The 22491-nt window shown below is 45.6% G+C and overlaps 1 protein-coding gene across 10 annotated transcripts in view; it reads right to left on the reverse strand.

Moving 5' to 3' along the window:
• LOC118506391 (tyrosine-protein phosphatase 10D) overlaps window positions 1-22491 on the reverse strand; it is a 40793-nt gene that overhangs the window by 6207 nt on the left and 12095 nt on the right. For 5 of the 10 annotated variants that reach the window (XM_036043431.1, XM_036043437.1, XM_036043433.1 and 2 more), the window contains exons 3-13: window positions 8804-9329; window positions 7432-7476; window positions 5693-6793; window positions 5188-5619; window positions 3697-5127; window positions 3537-3566; window positions 1872-2106; window positions 1614-1800; window positions 1281-1538; window positions 942-1200; window positions 733-852 (exon numbers count right to left, since the gene is read on the reverse strand). In XM_036043431.1, coding sequence (XP_035899324.1) covers window positions 733-852; window positions 942-1200; window positions 1281-1538; window positions 1614-1800; window positions 1872-2106; window positions 3537-3566; window positions 3697-5127; window positions 5188-5619; window positions 5693-6793; window positions 7432-7476; window positions 8804-9329 — 4624 coding nt within the window. The remainder of the gene's footprint in view (window positions 1-732; window positions 853-941; window positions 1201-1280; window positions 1539-1613; window positions 1801-1871; window positions 2107-3536; window positions 3567-3696; window positions 5128-5187; window positions 5620-5692; window positions 6794-7431; window positions 7477-8803; window positions 9330-22491) is intronic. The other 5 variants (XM_036043434.1, XM_036043440.1, XM_036043441.1 and 2 more) reach the window with 3 other exon arrangements.

The raw sequence follows: 22491 nt of genomic DNA on the forward strand, positions 1-22491 counted from the left end.
AAACCCTGGACTGGGCCCTGGTACTGAGTTAATGTGATAGTAGTCTAAGTTAGTACGAATTTGAAATTCCGTTTGCCATGAATCATCATTGCGCAGGTTAGTAATTCGTGGTTAATAAGTTAGTTATCTAGTAACAGAACCAAATAATGCATACGAAGTAAAAAGAAAAAATCAAACAACCGATGAAAATCTACTAAACCAAACCATCCGGAAAGCGAGAGTGTTGTAAGATTTTGTTTTTAGTAACTATACTGGCGAGAAAGGTATTTAATTATGTTTTTTTTTTGTTGTAACATTAGCCGAAAGAAAGCGGCGGCACTAGCTGATGAATTTGAAATCGATCGGATAACCTGGTGTAATATATAAATATGATGTGATAGGAAACAGTACACGAAGCTGCTGGCATCAATATTATATATGAGCTTCATCTTTAGTAAGGCGATCATCCTATTAACAATGAGTGCGCTTTGGAGAGGAATCATGTACGTATGAAGGCACGAAATCTTATCGCTTTGCAAGGGGGGGCGTGGGGCAAAAATAACAATGCAACACGACGTGCACACACCACTGCGTAAGTGATCGCTTGCAAAATGGCAGCAAAAACAGATGTAAATGTTTTTTTCTTTTCGATTTCGGGAGTTCGGAGCAAGCGTTGCGCTGCACAACTCGGATGATCGTTTTCCCAAGGAACATTTGATTTTGTTTTCGGTGAGCACGAAAATGGATACGTACCTTCGTAGCCCTGATTGTCGTGAATTTCACGCTCCGTGCCCTCCTTACCCTCCAGCACGACCAGCAAACACTGGTGAATGCATATGTACTGCTGCTCCGTTTGTACCATCCAGACACGTTCTACGGGTGGGAAAGGCAACAACATTAAGTTAACAAAACCCCATCCAGGCTTTTAAAAGTATCAGTGAGTAGCTTTAAGTTAAGCATACCTTTCCGCATTGCCCAGACGATGCCAAAGATGTCTACGTAGTCGGACACCTGAATTTGCTGCAATATTCTGTCCAGCGTGATGAAGGTACCGGACCGACCGACACCGGCACTGCAGTGCACCACGATCGGTCGCTGATCCGGACCGACACGTTCGCGGAACGCTCGCACGAATCGCGCCAGCGTTTGGGGAGGATTTGGCACACCAAAGTCGGGCCACGTGGTGAAGTGGAAGTGGCGTATAATGCGCTGCTGTTCACCCTGAAGCAAAAAACAGAAAATGGAAGCAAAAGGTAAGTTTAACCATCCAGCAGGAGACTAGAAGATCGTCGTCTCCTTACTCTCGTCATCATAAACTCGGTGATGACCCAATCCGGGTAATGGCTATCGTTCAGCAGTGTCACTTTAATGTCACCGTAATATACTGGTACGGTATCGTGCGGCCAGTAATGGTCGCACTTTTCGCGACCCTTCTCGAAGGTGCGTGTTAGCATCACAATTGCACGCGAGTTGCTTTCCCAGCACATCCGCCAGAAATCGTCCCGCGTCGAGTGCAGTGGACCTTGCGTCACAATAAATTCTCTCGGCGAGTTATGACCCTGGCAGGGAAATGAAAAATCATGATGAGTTTTGTTTTCCCCACCTTCTCACGTTGTGCGGTGCTAAATTCTTACCGGCACGTAATTAGCGTTGATATAGTCCGAGCCTTCCTCGTCGTCTACCGGTTGCAGTTTGAACCGGGAATGGTCATACGGTAAAATGTTGGTAAAACGATTCTTGGGCCTATTGCACGGCAGATCCGCGAATGTGCAGGGTTGGTCGCGGCCAATATGTTTAAGCTCTTCGAACTCCTCACTAAATCTGTGTGTAAATGGAACCGAAAGGGGCATGTAGAGATGCTGCTGCCGTTTAGATGACTTACCTTTACTTACCTAAAGTCAGAATCCGCTGACATCATGCGATAGTGTTCGGCAAAGTTCTTTACCAACACTGGACGGCTCGTTTCGATGGTACTGTCCGGTAGGGACATATTGTCATTGGTCCGTTGTTCGGCGGTTTTGCGACCGGTGTGTCGTCGTCGGCGAAGGAACAGCACGACGCCAACCAGCATTGCAATGATCATTAATGGCACTGTGATCGAAACGATGAGCGACGTATTGTCTTGAGCTATAGTTTTTGGGTTTGGGGAATAAGAAACACAATGTTAATTTTTTGTATAAGGTAAAGCATTTTTAGTTCACAACACAACTTCAAACAAGAGCCGGTATCGCGAAGCGTTTAACAGATTTTAACAGTCGTTCAAAGTTCATTTTTGTTAAATCCAATTCATCTAGGGTTCATTTCTGATAAAACAGGGAGTTCATTTCAATTAAATGGGACGAACATCTATGCGGACCTTAGGAAAAGAAAGAATAAAAATTAAGTAGATGCTTGGAGCCCATAGAGCTACCAACGGGCCCCGTAAATATCGATAGCGATTGATCTTCCTATAAGCTAGTTGTGGGTCCTTGGGGCCTCAAAAAAATAAGATTCTAGACAATAATCAAAAACAGCTCAGCTAAGCCTCGTTTTGGTCTACCATCAGATCCCACAGAGGAACGTTTGGCAACTTTCTTATGCCTTAAACTGCCTCCAGAGTCCAGTAGCCTCGTACTCCACAAAAGCCCTAAAAGACGATCCATGTCATGCTATCCGAGGTAGCAGCCACATACTTTGGAGTCAACCTGTCCTATACACCGAAGAAGCGCGCCCAATGCTAAATGATAAGACCTTAGTCTGGTTAGACATCATTCGATCAAACGCACGATCTCCTGAGATCTCACAGCACCAATGCGTGAAGGACACTTAAAGAGTGATTGAATATAAAAATCATACAGATTATCTGTGTCTCACATAAATTGCCGCCGAGCTATACAGAGAGATTGTGGGGCATACATGGGCTCGTGAGAGACAGGAAAAGGGCAGTGAGTGAGGACCTCTCTGATGCACCCTTTTCGGCCAATTGGTATGCTTTTCCGTCTAATCGTAGTCTGCGTCGACGTAAACGACTACCTTAAGTTTAACGATCGTTAATACAAAGCGTTCGCGTTGCGAAATCCAGCAGTTTCTAACGACTATGCTCACTTCTCCAACGACTGTTAATTTTTAACGATTTCTTTCGCGATACCGGGTTATAATATCATGCTAAAAATGATAATACTGATAGCAAGTAATTATGCTGAAATGGGATGAAACATAATGTTACATAAAACAAAACAATCCATTGTGGGACTCGGGATTTTAAAGATAAAAAATAATAATATAAGAACTACAACGAAAGCATAACAGTTCAATCGACATAATCGCTCTTTAAAAGTATGACTTTGCTGATAAATGAAGCTTGACAAAACAACATGCATCAATTTTAGGGATAAAATATACTCCTGGAGCAATATTAATATCATTTTCATCTAATCGAGTGTTATAAGATGCAAAGGAGATATAACTGAAGACATGCATTAAACTCGAAAGCACAGTCATTCACGATCACATAAAAGCATGGACCAACAAAACGAGGACTGTTGGAATGCAACGAAGTAAAGTGAAATAAATCTTACCATCCACCGATAGAAGAGCTGTTTTAAGTTCTAGTCAAAGAGTGAGGAAAAGATACATCGATAAACCACGCCCCCATCCACCACGAAATAGATTTAAAAAACCCCCCGAAAAAGAACTTCAATAAAATGTCCATGAATTGTACCATTGATTTTAACTTACCTGTGCGAATAGGATAACTGTAGGCCGTGTCGGTGAACTTATCCGGTGCCGTAAAAGCGCGCACCTTCACCTTGTACGTGGTGCCCGACTTTAGCGGCCCATTGCAGTAGCCCGTCTTCTTCGCGTCACAGTTCTCCGTCCCGATGGTGAAATCCTCCACCGAACTGTTCTTGAACGGATAGTACGGTTCGATAACCTGGTACGGTGGCCACACACTGTACGACTGCACATCGCGCCAGCTCGGCATCTCCAACCCGGACGCATTCTTCGAATCATCCTCGGCAATGATGATCGTGTACGTTGTCACGACACCGTTCTGATCGCTGAAGTAGTGCTTGCGGAACCGTATTTCAATCGTCGTTGCACTGCTACCCACTTCCGTCGGAACGACTTGCGTTTCCGGTTTCGGTGGCGCCAGGATTGGCATCTTCTGCTTCCAGATGTGTTCCGGTCCGTAGCCGATAGCCGTCTTTGCCTGGATACGGAACACGTACGATTTGCCGGGCTGCAGTCCCTTGATCGAACCGCGCAGCTCATTCGGTCGGAAGTCCTTCACCTGCGTGTGCTGCGAACCATCCAACCCGTACGTGATCGTAAACTGGCGTATTATACCGTTCTGTTCGTTCGGTGGCAGTGACCATTCGAACGTTATCTCACTCGGCTGTATATCGATCGGAGCAAACTTATCCATCCTGCCCGGCAGTGCTTCCTTGGTTTGGAAATTTGCCGAAATGGGTAAACTGACCCGCAGCACGCTTGATTCCGTTCCCGACCGGACTACCACGGTGATGGTGTAGTTACGGTGAGGTTTCAGATCGGTGATCGTGATGTGATTGTTGACGGTGTAGTTTTGCACGTAGTGTGAATCATTCATTAGGTACTGCACCTCGAAGGAGGTGTATTCTCCCTTCGGTATGTCCCATTTCAGCGCAATCCACGTATCGTTGATGCCGGTTGCTTCGAGCATCGTAATCGGATCGGGGAACATACGATCCTGGCGCTGGATCGGTTGACTCGACACCTTTCCGCTCACGGTCCACACCGTTATGTTGTACAGCCGGCCGGGAGTGAGACCGGTGAACGTTACCTTCCGATCGGTATCGTTTGCCAGCTTCTCCTTATCCGGAATGCTCGGATCTCCAAGGGAGAAGCGATACAGATCGAACTTTGAAGACTGCTGGGGTGTAGGCGTGTAGCTGAGCGTAACCGTGTCACGGGTGTGCATATTGTTCACGATCACCACTTCCGATTGAATGAGTGGCATGGTTCGCGTTTGAAGCTTGGTGAGATCACTCGTCAAACCGTAGGATATGGTCTGGATCTTGAAATTGTACATCACACCGGACATCAAATCTCCAATAAGCAGTCGCACGAGCGGAGGTTCCTCAACCACTTTCTCGTCGTCACTCAGCGTGCCTGGATATGGTAAAACTAAAATGAATTGAGCAACATTAGCAATCATTCGTCATTTGAGCGCATTTCCAGACTTACTTGTATTGGTTTCGGTGAAATTCTTCATCGATACTTGATCGGGCTGCTCCGTCGGCCACCAGTGTATGATGTACGTTTCAACGCGGCCCTCCGGACGCGGGAACTCGAGCGTAATGTTGTTCGAGTCCACCAGCGGAGCAATGTTGGAGACTGGATTCGGTCGTACCGTTTGATTGACCTGCTGAGGATTCGGACTCTCCACACCGTAGCTTACGGTATTCACCTGAATGGTGTACTTTTCACCCGGCGTCATATCAGTCACGTCCGCTTCGGTTGCTTTCACGGACGGTAACCGTATCCATTGCTTTTCACTTTCCGTTCGGTACCGAATCGAGTATTCGGTGAATTCTGAACGCTCCGGGGGTTTCCAATGTACCAGTACCGAGTTACTCGTTACCTTCTCAATCGTCATATTTCTCGGTGGGTTGGGATCTGTAAAGAAAAACATTTTTTCATTAGAATTAAAAAAACTGTTTTCCACGCAAACAGCACAATCTATACTTACAAACAGCCTGGAAGTATGAGTGCGGTTCGCTGCGCAATCCATGACTCACAGCAAATACCTTCACCTCGTAACCAGCGCCCGGATAGAGATTCGTAAACACCAGCCGACTTTCCGTGGTCAGCACAGTCTTCCCATCGTTCGTATCGTTCCGCGTATAGGTCACCTCGTACTTGTCCTGCTTCGAGTTCACATCGCTCTTCCAGCTAATGTTCAGCCCCTCGCGTATAGATTTCAGATCCTCGATGATCGGTGACGAGGGTCGCGTGACGACAAAGATCACCGTCTCGTTGGATTCCATCTTGCGCGACAGTGCCTGCACCGTTACGGAATAGTTCCGCCCCGGAAGCAACGTTTCCAACGCAAACGAGGTTTGATTGGTACTCATCGTGCTCGAATCGCCATTATTCGTTTCCAGCTCGTGGTAGCTGATGCGGTACTCGTCCTGCGTGCTCACTTCATCCGGTTTCCAGGAGATGGTAATGATGCCGGTCTTGCTATCGGTCGACGAGAGCAATTGCTTCACGGGCAGCGGTTTGAGCGTAACGTCACCGTTCGCGGGCCAGGACGTTACCTTGCCCGAGACGGTTTTCACCACCACCTGGTACGTTTTGCCCGGGTCCAGATTTTCCTTGAACTCGAGCCACGCCATATTTTCATTGTCATTTCGCAGTACGGCCTGCTGGCGCCGAGACGTGGATAGCGAGACCTGATATTTGTCGAACTCGCTCGTACCCTTCGGCGCTTCCCACATCACTTTGAACGAGTTTTCTGTGATGGACTTTTTGTCGAACGTTACGTTCATCGGGCGCAGCGGCACGGTACGGTACTGGGCGGTGGTCGGGAGCGATATTTCATCTTCCGACATTGTTTGCACCGATATGTTGTAGGCTCTGCCCGGTACCAGCCCCTTGAAAGCTGCCTGCGCCGGTCCAGGTGGTTCGCCTTCCTTCTGCACGTACAGCACGCTGCCGAGTGCATCCGGCGGTTCGATCGATACCTTGTAGTGGGTGTATATTCCGGCCGGATACGGCGGTTGCCACAGTACGAGCAGGGTGGTTTCATTACGGAACCACACGATAAACTTTCCCGGCGTATTAGGTTCTGAGCGGCGGGACGCGAACGGGGGGAGCAAAGAGAAGAACGTGTTAATAAAAGTTTGAAATGAATGCTCATGTTCTGCAGTGTTAATATACCATGCAAAGAGACAAATGCTCAATGTCCAATGGTTTACGTGCTACGTGCTGTTATCTGCATCAGTTTATTTTTTTTTTCTATTTTATTATCCACTTGCATAAACACAAGAAATTATTAGTAATAAATGTGTTAGAAAAAGCGTTAGGAAACAAATCAATCAAGATAATCTCTATTCCTTCCAATAGTTAATATTAAATATAAATTACTTAAGGTATCCACCATCTAAGGACAAAGCCCAGCAAACAAACGACTTTCCATAATTATATTCTAATAACTGCCCATTCAATTACACTAATATGCATAATAATTCATTACAGATTTACTTTTGTCTTCCAAAAAACAAAAAAAAAACTTGCAGAATGTCCGATATGCCGGGAATGTTCGTGATTCCAAGTGCTTCCGAACGAACCGTGGAATGCATAACAAAATGCTAACAAAACTTAAAGGGGAAAAACGGAACGGAAAAATGTGCACAGCAAAAGGAAACAAAAGGGGCGGGCCGCCATGCTAAGACAACAGCGGGAGAGGGCCGCGGTTAGAATTACCTCGCAGAATCTTAATGTCCAGCAGATCTTTGTGCCGATAGCGCTCTGTTGCGAACGTTAGTCCAGCAGCACCACGGAGTTTATTGTCATTGCCGGCCGGTTGCCGGTGGGTTTTCGGTTAGTGGTTGGGAGCCGCGAACCGTGAGTGGCGGATGTTAGTTTTGTGTATGTTTTCGCACGTTCGGCCATTTGTTGCCCGCGTCCGAAATGACGGACGGTGTCGCGGATGGTTAGTGACAGTCAGGTAAACCACGGGATCAGGTGTTGAGTGCGAGCGCGTTTGTGTGTGTGTGTGTGTGTGTGTGTTTTATTCCGAAGCAGCAGCAGCAGCAACAGAGTGTGTTCGATGGTTTTTGAAGCCCGCCAGGAAATGTGCGTTCCATCGACAGCCGAGGACAGCCGGCGCACAGGGTTGTGTGCGTTGTACATCGTTTTCGCAAACATTTACCAAATGATTTGTATTTGTACGCGAAGGAGTTTTTGCGTGTGCGTTGTTTGGTGCGTTACCCGTGTACGTGAGCAGTGTGACAAATTGCAGCCCGCGAAAGACAACACGTCCCAAAGAGGGAGGAGTATAGCCATCACCACAGCACCAAGAGCAGCAGCATCATCATCATCAACGTCATTGTCGTGGTCGTCATCCGCGATGTCCATCATCCGGAAAAGGGTTAGTTGTTAGCGAAATTATCGTCGGACGCATAGTAGGGAGAAAGCGAGTCCCCGGGTTAGGGGCAGGAGAGAAAGGAAACACAGCATAGAAAGATAATAGTGAGCAAAGTGAATTTGTTAAGCGTTATCCATTTAATGTGGCACCACATGGTAGCAACGGTAGAAAACAAAAGCATAACATATGCTTTTCAATTGAAACATCCGTTGGGCTATCGTCAGTGAGTGGCCTCTGATGTTGGATGTCGCAGGGGGTGGGGTTTTTTTCGGATCCGTGGACCCTCTGCCATGCTGTGATCAGCGTCGACCCTGATCACGTTACTAGACCCTCGGGCGAGACTAGACTGGTGACGACGGAGGAACACAGCGCTACACCGGTTCACCTTGAAAGTATACGCAAAACGACGGAACATCCCCACAACACCCAACACCATTGCGATTGACCCCTTCTACCGGTTGTTAGTGGTGAATGTGAGTGTGTTGATGAATCATAGTTCTTCAGGACTGTCACCAGCTTAACCCACTACTGGTAGCAACGAAACGCTGCTGTTAGTCGTTTTATGAGTCGACCACCTAAACTGGTGCCATTCCTTCCTAGGAAGAACAACAACTACCCAGCCGTTAGTAAAACACCGGAACCACCAAAGCTAAAACCGACCGAAATTAGTCAACCATATTAGGCCCAGACCCGTGCACAATCACTTACTTGTGGTGAAGTTGCGGCTCGTGTACGCTACCGACTCTTTGCCATCGTACAGCGTGTAGGCCTGCACCTGGTACGTGGCACCGGGCGTCAAGTCCCGCACCATGTACTGGAATTGGTTGTCCTCGATCGCGACCGTCTGGTTGGTGGCGAAGTTATCCGACAGCCCCAGAATCTTCAGCTTAAACGACGAATAGTTGCCCTGCAGCGGTGGACTCCAGTTGATGATGACGTTCTTGCCGCTGCGCGGTATCACGGTTAGGTTGGCCGGCGGGTCCGGCGCGGTCGTGATCGAAACCGTCCACGTGAGCCAATCCTTGTGCGTCGAGTTGGTGTAGTACAGCCAGAAGTTGTACCGTGTGCCGGGCAGCCCGTTCGAGAACTGTATCTCGTCGCCAACGTCCCGCGAAGCGATCGTTGCGTTTGCGGCCGGATTGCCGATCGGTGGGTAGTAGTCGAGCCGGTAAAACGAATCATCCAGACCCTGATTGCCCGGGATTTCTATCACCAGATCCGCCCCGTAACATTGCTGCAATGGGAAAACGAGAGAAAAAAGAGATTGTGGTGTAACGTTGCTTCATCATCACTCCTCGTCGTAGAGTGATACGGTTGATTGGTAATACGATCATATCACGATCGATAGCAAGCATGAACAAGGGAAGAGATAAATGGCAAGAGACGGACGCAGATAAGTGATTCTACGCCGGAAGCGGAAGTGACAATTTTCCTGTTACCGAGCAAGAAGGCGCAAGGGAAGGAGATTTAAGAGCTAATAGAGCAGGAGGAACCAGATAATGTAGGTAATTTTTTGTTATTGATCTACTGCTGGTCCTCAAGATATTCGCTGCACTCTGTTCATCGTAGCTTGAGATTTGTCATTTATTATTCATAGCCATTACAGATAAAGCAAGTTTGAATAAGGCAAGGCAAGGCAAATGCGATCCAATTATTTATTTATAGATTTGGTGCAGATGATAAGGTATTCAAGTTTTTATAGTAGGTAGAAGTCTGACTAGCATCGAGACACGCTCGCGATTTATGGACTTTTGCTAAGTCTAAAGATTGATGAGTAAGGGTCAGCAGGCAATGACCTCTAGCCTGAGGTACCGGTTGGTCCTGAATCATTCATTCGTTGCTGATTAGCTCATTTTTATATTTAAAAATAGTATATAAAACCAAATAGCGTAAAGGTAATTTCTACCATCTGAAGCTTATGCAGATGTTTGGATGGGATCATCATCGTTTAAATTAGTCATACTCATTACCTGAGCTAGAAATCGTGTTTATCTTCCTTTTTTTTTCTTTGGTTCTACAACCTGACTTCCTTGACTTGAATATACCCGTTGCTGGATAGTATCAGGACTTTCCTGCTGCGGGTATAACCTAACCAAGGAAGCCTGAAACGGCAGACCATGATCCCTTGAGGTTATAAGACACAGAATAAAAAAAATAGTCAATTCTCTGAACGGAATTCGATTCCCGGTCCGCCCGGCTTATCTTCCGAATGACCAAATTTAAACCAACACGAATTACACCCCGTTAGAATGATGTGTCACGTATCCAGTGTAAGAAGGTGTAGGTGTTGGTAGATCGTATGTTTAGAGAGAGAGAGAGTTAGTCACGCTGCCCGTGTACCGGAACAAGTGGAACAAATGATTTCAGAACTATAACATCGGTGCAAGCAAACGATGATTTACGGAAACAAATGTACATACTGCCGACCACCAGCCGTACCACTTTCTTCGTACCGAGAGCAACATATCAACCGTACGTCAGACATGAAACAACGAACCACCCAACCGCACACATCACGGCCTATGCTTTCGGTGGAAATGGAAACACCAAACGAACGGACCTAAGGTAAAGAGCAGCAAGCATGAAAACCGAACTGCGGCGTGTTAAGCGGCACGAAAGTACGAGAGGAAAAGTGGCGCATAGCTAGTAAAAGTGAACCGAACATGAGTGAAAATCTATCACACAGGAGGAAAAAAAAAGCAAAACGATCAAGCGCAGCAGTAAAACAAAAAGAAGATGTTGCATTTACGACTCAGGCAAAAGTCTGGTGAGGTGATGAAGCAGCAAAAGCATCATCCCCCCCTCCCCTGCTATCGTTGCGAGTGGGCGGAAAACAGTAGAAAAATTGCACAGATATACACACAGCCACTCTATACCGGCCAGTGTGTACGTTATGTGTACCGCTGCAGGGGAAACACGATCGAAACGAAATGCAAAACTTTCACTTCAATCGATTGAACACATAATTTTGGATCGATTTTCACGTGTGTAGCGCCGTTTTTTTTGTGTGCTTTAGCTTCAAATTCCGATATGATGCTGCAAGGTCGAGAGAGCGAGAGAGATTGCATATCCAGCACACAGACAACTAACATTTGGCAATAAAAAGGAAAACCCTGCACAACCACTTAGTCACTAAACCCCCTCCAAACATTTATCGGCAATAGTCAGACCCCGAACGAAAAATGCAACATTTTCCAGACCGATCGTTTTTGGTTTTGTTTGGGATGGAATTTCGAATGACGATAGTTACTGGTTGACCACAACGTCTAGGCTAGCGGTGGCCAGTGTGTGAGTGTGGTAGACTGTATCTAAACCGCAGCTTATCCGGCCATCAAGCTATGGAATTCATTTTATATACAACCCTCTCATACCGTCTCGTGAGTGGAATCGCTTTCGATAAAATGCCGACCGGATACGGGCTCTGACTGCTCGACAGGTAAATCCCACGGAGGCTCACACACAGAAAAAAAAAACGCCCAATAAGAAGGATCAACGTTCAAATGCAAATGTTTGCAAAAATAAATTTCTTTCAGCGGAAAATTGATTCCGATTTAGAAATAAATTGCACGGAACAGAAAAAAATGCGGATTGATGGAAATGAAGTGGTTTATGCCAGAGGAAATTGAGCCTTTACAGTAATCAAAAGCGACCCTCGCGCACATTCGCCAACCAAGCAACAAAACAAAAGTATCGATCATTTACGTTCGCAATTGGTGGTGATGATGAATGATTCGATGTGGAAGAGTGAAACACGCAAAAATCAAGAAAGGGACAGTGGGTAGAAATGCTCCATTTGCGTGAGAAAAGCAAGATCAATTTGCGATTTTCTCAATAATTCATTGAAAATCATCACTCGGTTTTTTTTTTGCTGTTGGTCAATTTGGAGTCGGGCCAGTGCATACCGGATACAGACCAGACCGTGCACTCGATGGATACTGTTTCCCAACACCTTCCGTTATGGTCGTTTGCATGATAAAGAGAACCTCCGGTATTCGGATCCGGATCGATACGGGTCGTAGGAGTAGTAGTTTGCTGCAGAGGCACATAATTTGGCAGTTATCTGCACTTCTGATATGCTGGGTAGTTTCAAAATCAATTTGAATTTTAAAATTAATAATTAATAACATTAGAAATCTAAGTGGATAATCCGGAATAAGTGGGCGAAATTTGATTGAATTTGAAAATAAATAATGAAAACAATGGAAGAAAGTGTCTAAAGCTCGACGAGCGAAAAATTCTTCAAAACAGGTGAACTTCAACACGTTTAGCTCGGTTTTGCGACTTTCAAATTGCACGACACCATCACCAAAAACGTGACCACCAAGCTTGATGGTTGATGCTGAAGGCCGATTCTAGACTGTGTTCCGTCTCGTTGTCATTAAAATTCGCGCTCGCCGCGGGTGGCATATGCACGCCATTTGCTGACAGCAACACATAATCAACACAGGAACCGATTAGCACGTGCCCTCGCCCGCTCGGCGATGCATTGTTTGTCAATCGGTTGATAAGGCGAAGGAAAATAATTTACTGTTCCTGTTTTCTCCCAACCGTGCTTGCTGCCAGCCATCGTGGTTGGAAAACCATTTCCATGTCGTTCTATGTAATCACCACCACTCTCCAGGCATTCCAGTTCCGAATGCTGACTGCATCTACCATGTGCTGCACCTGTCAAGCTATGTCATGGATAATGGACTTTCCCATTTACGGATGTGTTGCTATCAATCGCTTCAACTCACAGCAATGGAAGAAAGCAAATTGGAAAATGGGTATGATGTGCTCTCTGTATGATTTGCATGGTTGTACTGATTCGATTTAATTGAAATTTAAAAGAGATTTTTGAGCTATCATTTTAAATTTGTTCGAACATCAATTTCTTGGAGACTTGTTATGAATAAAAAAATTTCTTGGAGACTTCTTCAGTATGATGAACTAATTGAAACGATGATAAATATTTTACTTAAATTGTGTCGAAAAGTGTTAAAAAAGCTCTTCATTACTTCGTATCAAAACTAATCGAAGAAAATCATATCCTCTAATGAAGCACCTGAATAATACGATACTTTATGCCTGTATGAATGTCACTCTTGATAAACAACCCCTCGCCATCTAATGATCGAACGTTGAACAATCCGTTCAACCTTGCCAGTGATCCTCCACCGTTTCGTCAAATTTCACACCACGCACAATTATTGCCGCGTGGCGCAAGTTGCACCTTTCGCCGAGGTCGGCTGCAAAATTCACCAACAAACAAAAACGCCGAACTGCAACGCAACCTGACCGCCGGTCGGGGGTGATTGCTTTGGCGCTTTCTTGCGTCTCGTGTCGGCAGTACGTACAAATCGAAAGTGCTGATCGTGCAGCCAAATCCATTCCGGGCCAACCCCTTTCGATCTGCAACTACAAACAGACAACTACTACTACAACTACAACCAAATTCACAAATAGCCACACAGCCCACCAGACACCAGACCACTCTCAACGAAGCCGGATCGCCTAATGATCCCTCTCCCTACCAGGTTTTATTTACTTTTTTTGTAAGTGAACTCGGCCTATGATCACACTCGGCAACTGTCCAACAGTCCCAAGCCAAAGGTGTGTGTATGTTACGGTCGAGTTAAGAAATATCATTGCGTAAAGTCCAACTCGTTAGGCCGGGTCGGGAGTTCGGTGCAGGCCGGAAAATCGCTTAGTGGAAAATGAAAACGAGAGGGAAAAACTTGGTAGCGCGCGCGATTTTACTGTGTGACCCAGTGCAGGATTTAGTTGAGGTTAATTTCTGCTGAATTGCGATCGACTGATTGAGATAGACACGGACGTTAATTGCAGCTGGGACCGCGCAGTGACCGACGAATGCAACTGCAACCGACGCAAACACATTGCCGTAGCTTACGGTGCTGAACTCGTTTCGGACCGACTAATCGTCCCTTCCTCCGCCGTGTGAACGCAGCAGCCAGCCCGTCGACCAAGTTCCTACCAAGTGGTGGTGGTGGTGTGTCGCCACATGCGCTGCCATTTCAAATAATGACTACGGCCAGTAAGCATGTTAGAGCTCGCCGTAGCAGTTTAGCAGCGCACAATGTAGCAAACGTGTGCCGGCTTTACCCAACCAAGTGGTGTTTGTATAGAAGAAAGAACAAATTTCACTAAAAACCGCTCAAGGCCGTTTGTGCCATTATACCACGCTTGTTATATTGAATATTTATTAATAAGGCAAATGAGAAAGAATCGTTGCTAATCGGCAAACGCAAAGGAGTGATTGAGATTTATGCAATAATTTTAAATTATATTTTTGCTAGCGGTGACACTAGCTTAGTAAGTTCAAGATGAACACATTGATGTACTAATTTATTATTAAAAAAAAGAGAAAGGTCCGATCGGTCACTATCCGTGCAGATAACATAGCTTTAACTCTTTGTAACACTTTATGTAAGCCACACTGTACGTTGACACAAATCTGTGTCGGGTTAATTATGCCTTGGCTGTCATTAGCCGGGCAGCAATCAAATCGTTTCATACGTTGACATACGGCCGGTAATCGTTACCAAACTGTACCTCACTTGCTGATAAGCTTTATAACGGCAGCAGTAGAAGAAAAAAAAATGCCAAAACAAATCAAACCAGAAGCTGATAAAGATTTGTTGATATTGGCCTGTTCACAAATATCAGTGTGATACGATTAATAGGATTTAGAGGAAAAGATCTCTATTTCAGCGCGCATTTTGCTTACTATTGCTAACAAAAATCGTACAGAAAACAAAATCATTCACAATTTGTTGTTTTGCAGTGCCACTTCTATTCGTAAAAGAAAAATGTATGGCATTCATTGGCATCAAATTATACCACCGATTGAACCGATATTGATATACAAAGGGAATAGTTGTGGATCGTTGAATTTAAATGTAGCACACTCCACGTTTTGATGCATGAGATAAGGTGTAGTTTAACACTGTTGTACAAACACGTTGTGGCATGCAAACAATTCGTACGACGCAGTATCATTGTGACGGCGTTCTGGAGGTGACATCCTTTTTTCCCGAATCGAATTGACTAGTTAAACATTAGTAATCAATTCGCAGGTGTTCGCAAATGTGCAATAATTAGCATGATTGGGGACTTCCCCAAAGCTTCCAGAGTGGTAAGGAAATGTTATCATAGTTGTCGAAATAAATGGTTTACACGTTTGAAACTTTTCTAGAAGTATTAGATTGTTTACTGCAACAGAAGGAATAAAAAGTGTCGTATATCCGCGGGAACACTTCTGTTGGTGGATAGCATTTGGAAGCGAAAAGTTTTCCTTCCGTACTGTAACTGACAGGGCTGACGTGGTAAGAATGTGGAGTACCGAGAAAAAAAGTTAGCTGCCAGTCAGAATTTTTCTCCTGTCGTGGCTTCGGAAATACGACTGAGCTTGCAGCTCGGACGGACTTTTACAGGGTTTCGTTCCATATAATGGGACATTTGAATTTGAAAGGGGAATGTTTTAAATTAATAGTGAAATATTGCAAGCCCGTCGTGGATCTTTGCAAACGTATAATGGAATCTTGCACATAAGAAGGAGAAAATTACAATACGACTGGAGTCTCTTGAATTTTGGCGATGGTAATTTGAACAGCTTCTGCTTCTTTCTTGGCCTAACGAACCCCTAGGTCATGCCTGCCATTTCTGGCTTACTAGACTTATTGATATCGCATAGTTGGAAAGCCGCTACGGGGAGAACAGCCCAGTAGGGGGATTTGAACCCCGGTGTTGCCGTGTGAAGACTGGCGCTACCGTCGAACATAAGCCAAATTTAAATAACATTTTCAGCTAATTTGTGCATTACATCCTTTAAATGTGAATGATTCGATTTGGTGAGGTAAACACACATTTATTAACATTTTACAATTATACTATTTAAATGGTTTTCGCCCCCCTCAAATCTATACACACTCCCTTTATGCAAGATTTTATCACATCATTAAAATTTTCCACTATCTATTTGAAACCTTTCGACAATACGGCTTCTAGCCGTCATAATTAATAAATAAAATATTTGAAACCTTTCCCAAAGCGATTGCAAAATTCCATCTAACGTATTGTAACCCTGTATTAAATAGATTATATGAATGGGAAAGAAGACACAGCATAAAGTTTGCGCTGTAATAGTTTAGAGCACTGATATTACGTGAAATGTAAAGAGTATTTAAACTTTATAGTAAAATTAATTTCTAACCCAACCCAAACATTCCTTATTCTAATTCCTTTCATGTTGCTGTGAATCTTCATCTCCAGCTATGTGGTAGGAAAATTCCATTTCCCTGAAAAAAGCACACACACATACTCCCACAAAACCAAAGTACAATAGCGGTGGGAGATTTTGTGCCATTTTTTACATCAGCACTGGGATGGCTGGTCGGTCAATGATGATGGTGATGAGATCATAATTCATCGCCGTTTTCATCGGGGCATTAGCTGTGCCCTTCCCTTTCGCGTAACCGTCCGTAACCAGCCGCCCGCCCACCGGGGGTTATCTTTTCAGCTCATCACCACTGACTCATAACGTTTGAGCATGGCGTTCTACACACAGCGTAGCGAGGCATGAAAAAAAGGGAACACAAAACAAAAACACAGCACGTGGGATGTAAAATCATTGTTTTCCTTCGATTCCCAGCTCAACCTTCATCGGGTTCCTCCGCTGGCCGCGATTTGCTGCCCTGTCTATCTTTCACCCCCCCAGAATACACCAATCTACTAGTAAAGCTGTTTTTGTGCAAAGTAGACATAAAGTACCTCCTCGCTCGCTCGTTCGCTCTCGGCACAAAAACCAGCAGACGCGACCGTTGGTTATCTCGCTAGCAGTACAAGAGGGAAAAATGTATTAACAAGTACAGCGACAGGGATGTAGAGGATAAGATTTGCACCATAACGGAAAAGATAAAACAATCTTTCAACGGGTAAACCATCGTCCCAAGCGCGGAATCCCTCCATAGCTCCATTACCTAACCGTCGAGACAAACCCGTCTGGAACCGTTTATATTCACATAATTAAGTAATTTTTACTGCACGAAAAAAAAACAGGGCACAAAATGTCTGGGCTTTGATATTCAAGCGCAAGCTCTTCTTCTCCGTTGTGCCGGCCATCCTGGAATAGAAAATTCTGCTCGTACAAGTACAAAGTGCTGTTCACCTTCTATCAGCGGGTGCTCCAGACCCGGCATACCGACAGTAAGTAAAGACGAATCAAGTCACGTGCCATGCCTCGGCTGAAACGGTGCACGGGCCACCCTCTCTTATTACGGCCTCCCGCAACGGGGTAGTACGGTACGGTACTATCTTTTCTCACTCCTGGTGGCGTCTCATTGTCTCATGCGCGCATAAATACACCCATCCAACGCTGCAAGGCGTCATCTGTTGTGTCGATTGTTACCTTGGGCTGTATGCATGGGAATGCATCGTGCAACGCGCCGGATATGATTATAATGATGAGCTCAGACAGTCGGCGACAACTTGCTTCCACCCCACACACCCCGAAGTGCACAACGGCCGGGCTGTCGTCGGCTTGATCATGACAAATTTCGTTCCATCTCGAGTGGCAACCGGGGAAAACACTTGCTGGTAGTTGAGCCCATGCCTCCAACCGTCCAGATGGGAAGCAGTGCAGAATTGTACGCAAATGCTCCCCATTTGGGCAAACGGTCTGGGCATACCGAGTTCCGTGTTCCGGACCCGGACATCTTCAAAGTTCAAGGACCCACCAACCCGGACTCCCAGGGTTCTGGTATTCAGGAGCAAATTTTACTTCATGCCACACTTCTCATTCTACTCCACGTGGCATGAAAATGACGGTCCTCCTTCCCCGCAGAACTGACTGACGTTGTGTGATGGATGAGTGTATCGTTCTCTTCAGATCGATGTGCCCTTGAGTGTTGACATCGTTACGCTGGGAGATCCTGTTACCACCACGAGAATAGCGGCAAATTGCTTTGGCAATGGTACTGTGAACAGCAAACCAACGTTACCGGTCCGGATGTTTGGGAGGAAGCATCCCGACCGTGGCTTTTCCCCCTTTTTAAGCAGCGAAGGATCCTTCACTATCCTGGCACGATGGAAAGTTCACATGCCAGAACGGGGCTCGTTAAAGCTTTACATAGTAACAACAGCACAGCAGCGGCAAAGAAACGCCAAAAGCCTTACTTTTGGGGTCAATGTTGCACAATGTTGAGCAGCGCGCCGTTTGGGTTCGATCATAAAATTCATAGCGGCATCGAAACCACCGAAATGGACCAACGAACGACACCGGCGGTACTGAAACTATCTTTGGCGCACCAAGCCTTCGAGTAAAAGCCAAATTGGACCGCGTCACAAAAGGTCCAATCTGATGAAATATTCGGCAAAATATGGCCGTCCGTCCTTTTCTTTATAGCAATCGGAGCTATTTCGCTTCGCTCCATTGAGATTCGCTAAGGGTTGAGCTACTGAAGGAGGAGATAGAAATACTTACAATACATTGAGGGTCACAAATTGATACAATGGCTGATGGCATTGGTAAGAATAATTACTGTCAGTATCAATTACGACTAGCTTCATGCCACCGGGTAACAACATCATGCCCATGATTTAATTGAATAGATCCATGAATGGGTATAACGTTATCATCATTGAAGGAATTTAAATAGCGCAAAATCAAACCAATTCTTTAAAGGCCACGACAGTCTACCGCTTAATACCCCTGCATTAATATTCATAAAATTGCACACTGGCCGGCCATGTGAGGATGTTAGAATTACAGCACTAACTCGTTAACAAATTGAGTCTTACACGACTTGCATTTTCATGTTGGCAGGTCACTAGTGCTTCCTGAACCTCGGCTCTAAAGCAGAACGTACGAGGTAATTATTTTACACATGCACATGCAAATGAGCGCGATTACATTTTTGATTTGCAGACCTCCCGGGCAGCGGGACTCTATAGAGCTGGAGCCATACTCGCTCGCACCACCACTGGATACTGGATCATAAATCAAAGATTATCGCCATGAGGAAGGATCCGCGGAACCGGGATCGACCTTTACCCCCAAAACTAGCGGCAAAGACGAGGGCGGCAGCGAATGTTAGAAGTCAACCTTCGGTACCATACGGAGCTTTACTGGTGGGAAAATGGATGGTTTACAATCCGGGTGCTTCGGACCGGTCGCATATGTGCGGTACATCACCGGGGGCAACTAATTGATATTCTGCCGCTGCCGAATGGCTAGCCATCGGTCTGCCGTGAGTCTACTAACTGCGACGAGGTATACGCAAAAGGATGATTTATCATCCTTTCAACGCCGACTGGCCATTCAGTTCCGGCTGCACTACCTCGTACCGGGCGCTCAGGAACGGAGGTAAAGGTTGCTTGGAAAAGTTATGATAATCCCGGTACGTGGCGAAAGGCATCAATTTGTGCACAATCTTGCACGAGCACTCTGGCAGCGCAAAAATACTTGTCGCGATGAGTATGGGTACAGGGAGTACGCAATTACGTACCGGCGTTGGGTACTAGCTGAAATATTCTGGAACTAATTCTACTGGGAGCTATGAACGCAAGGTGGAGAAGAAAAATAATAAATACTACCCTGCTTCAACCGATGAGGCATTAGTGATCTGCTCCACCGTGTCAGGTGGACGGTTTTCGGTTTGCTATCGTTTGATGCCAGGCACGCCAGGGACCATTGTTTCCAGGACTACGCTGTCTGCACCGTGTGTATTATTATAAGTACGAAACACAAAATGCTTGAGCAGGATTTATTTTTCGAAAGGGAGATATGTTCTGAGGAGCAGCGAGTACCAACCGGGTAGAACTCGTTTCCTTGGCAGCGATTCAACTTTTCCGACGCTGTTTCCCTCCCCCCAGCTCATACATATATCATGTATCGGCCCTTTAAAAGGGAGTCTCGCCACATGGGTGAGGGTTGTGTGCTATGAAAACACAACTACCCATCGCAATGAGGTAGACGAGGCGTATCACACACACACACACAAAAATACTGTCCTCAGTCATACTTTGCAAAGCCTAGTAGCATCATCAGCCCAAGTGTGCCTCTTCATCGTCGTCTGGAGAGAAGGAAACGCGCCTGTGAAGGATCATCACCGGCGTTCCGGTTAAAAGTACTATCCTTGATTCGGAGCTTCGTACACTTCCCTTGAAACGCTGTCTCGTCTCGTCTACGGGGGCTTTCGGGTAGCCGGGAGACCTTGCCAAAACGAAACTGAAAGTGTGCTTTACACCACCACTGCTGCAGTTGCGTCTGGCGAAGCTGGGATAATTCTATTTGCGGTACTTTCGGATGGACAGCGTTGGACATCAGCCCAACCGTTCTTTAAATCTTGTACCCTTGTGTTTTGGCACTGCTCTAGTGGGTTTGCCGGCTCAGTCCCGAGCACTGCAGTTCAATAAAACATGTTGTATAATGTGGTTATGAGTGCGTGCGAGAGATGATTTTGAGAGCATAACCCAAACAAAAAAACGCACAGATTCAACCCTCTGAAGCATCATGCCCATCATTGTTTTATACTATGGTGCCTTCAGTGGTGAAGCTTTTCGCGCCTTTCGGCATGCTGTGTGCCAGTGGCGGAAGTTTTACGTAATTACTTAAGCATTCGCTCACAGCATACACTCCCACCCAACGGGGTTAGGATGATGTGTACGTGCTTTGTGCCGGAATGCACAACGAGAGCAGTAATTATAATGAACATCTAGAGCTATAATCAACAAATTTGCCTATTTCTGGTGCAGCTCTGCGGAGAAGTACCGATGAGGAACTCCATCCATCCATTGCACAATAAACTAAGCTTTACATTCCACACTTGGCGTAAAGCTTTGGGGAAAACGCTTGCCTGGTTTTTCTTTAGTATTATCTCATTTATTTGTTATTTTAAATTTTGCGCCTCAATCGACTAAATCAGCGTTCAATCTCAGGTTAAAAATTCCCCAACCATCTCAAAATCGTGGCACCTTCGTCATTCGCTACTAGACAAGATGGGAAGCGTAAAAACTGGCCGGACTGGTTTCGGCTGTACTTTCCAACACATCGAAACGAACGAACGCGGCTGGGATCTCCCTCCCTTCGCACTGGGTCTGACACTGGGTTGTCTGAAGCTGCTCTGAGTTCCCTCTCGATCCGAAGGTGTGCGTTGGAGCACGGCGTGCGCCTCAGTAGTGGTGACGGTGGACTTTAATTCTCGAGTCATTCAATGGAGAGACCGTTTTTTTTTTGCGCACCCACAGTTGGCCCACCTAGCCGAAGGTTCCAAGGTTCGTCCCAAAGGTACCGAGCAGAAGCTTTACGGCAGGTATTTTGACGGAGTGGGGCGCAATAGTTTGGGATTCCCAAGACGATGGCAAATTGTGGAGTCAGGGCGCATAGTTTACCGGGGGGAAATATTTGAATGCAAATTGGTTCTGAAAATGTTCTACAACGATGGAAGATAGTGGTGGACGAACCATCGTGCTGCTTTTTTCTGCACTTTCTTTCTCTTTCAACGTGACACCTTTTGGACCGGTAGTGAAGGGTGTTGCGGTAGAAAACATAAATGTCACCGTGGCACAAAAGCGCTTGCTCACCATTTTGCCACCTCTTGGAGGTTGAGAGTTCCACCAAAAAAATTAAAAATGGACGATGAAAATTTACTAACTCATGAGCTTGGTCTGACGGACACAAAGGACACATTTAGGTACTTGGCCAAGAGGAGGTGATCGCAACGTAATGTCAGTCACACAATTTTGGGGATTTTATTGGCTTGTGGAATTAGGCTTCAAATTTTATTTGCCTGGCGTGGTTGGGTGTGCAAACATTCTAAAGCGTTCTGGGTTCTTAGTGAAGAAGCTTTTTAAAATCAAATTGGGGGTTTTAATTCTAAATCGTTGCATAAATTAATAATCAAACTTTAATTTTATTTTTGTTTCCCAATCACAAGTTTGTTTTAAAAATTGAATTACTTAAAATGGTTTGATTTCCCCGCAAATGACCATCAACCCGTGTGCATTTCGTGCTCAATTGATCTGACTTGCAAATTCAAAACGGTGGTAGCCGTAAAAGCCACTGGTTCGTTCATCACGAAACAACACCCCATCACAATGCACTTCACGATCGAACACCAAACGCATTGTTGTCCCCGATGCACCATTTGCCTTGCACTTTGCAACACACGGAGGACGTGCTGCAAAGTGTACGATTGATCGCTGGCTCGCAGTGACCTTCACCACGGTTCACCGGATTCGTGTGGCATTGCAGAACTACTACAATAGATCGAACACGACCAGGGCTGAAAGCTCAGGAACTGGAGTAGCAAGCAACAAAAAAATCCCTTCATCAAAGTTTCCAATATGCGCACGACGTTACTCATATACCGCCAGTCACACTCGAACCGTCGCCTGGT

Source organism: Anopheles stephensi, chromosome 2, assembly GCF_013141755.1.
Source record: "Anopheles stephensi strain Indian chromosome 2, UCI_ANSTEP_V1.0, whole genome shotgun sequence".
Classification (NCBI taxonomy): Eukaryota; Metazoa; Arthropoda; class Insecta; order Diptera; family Culicidae; genus Anopheles; species Anopheles stephensi.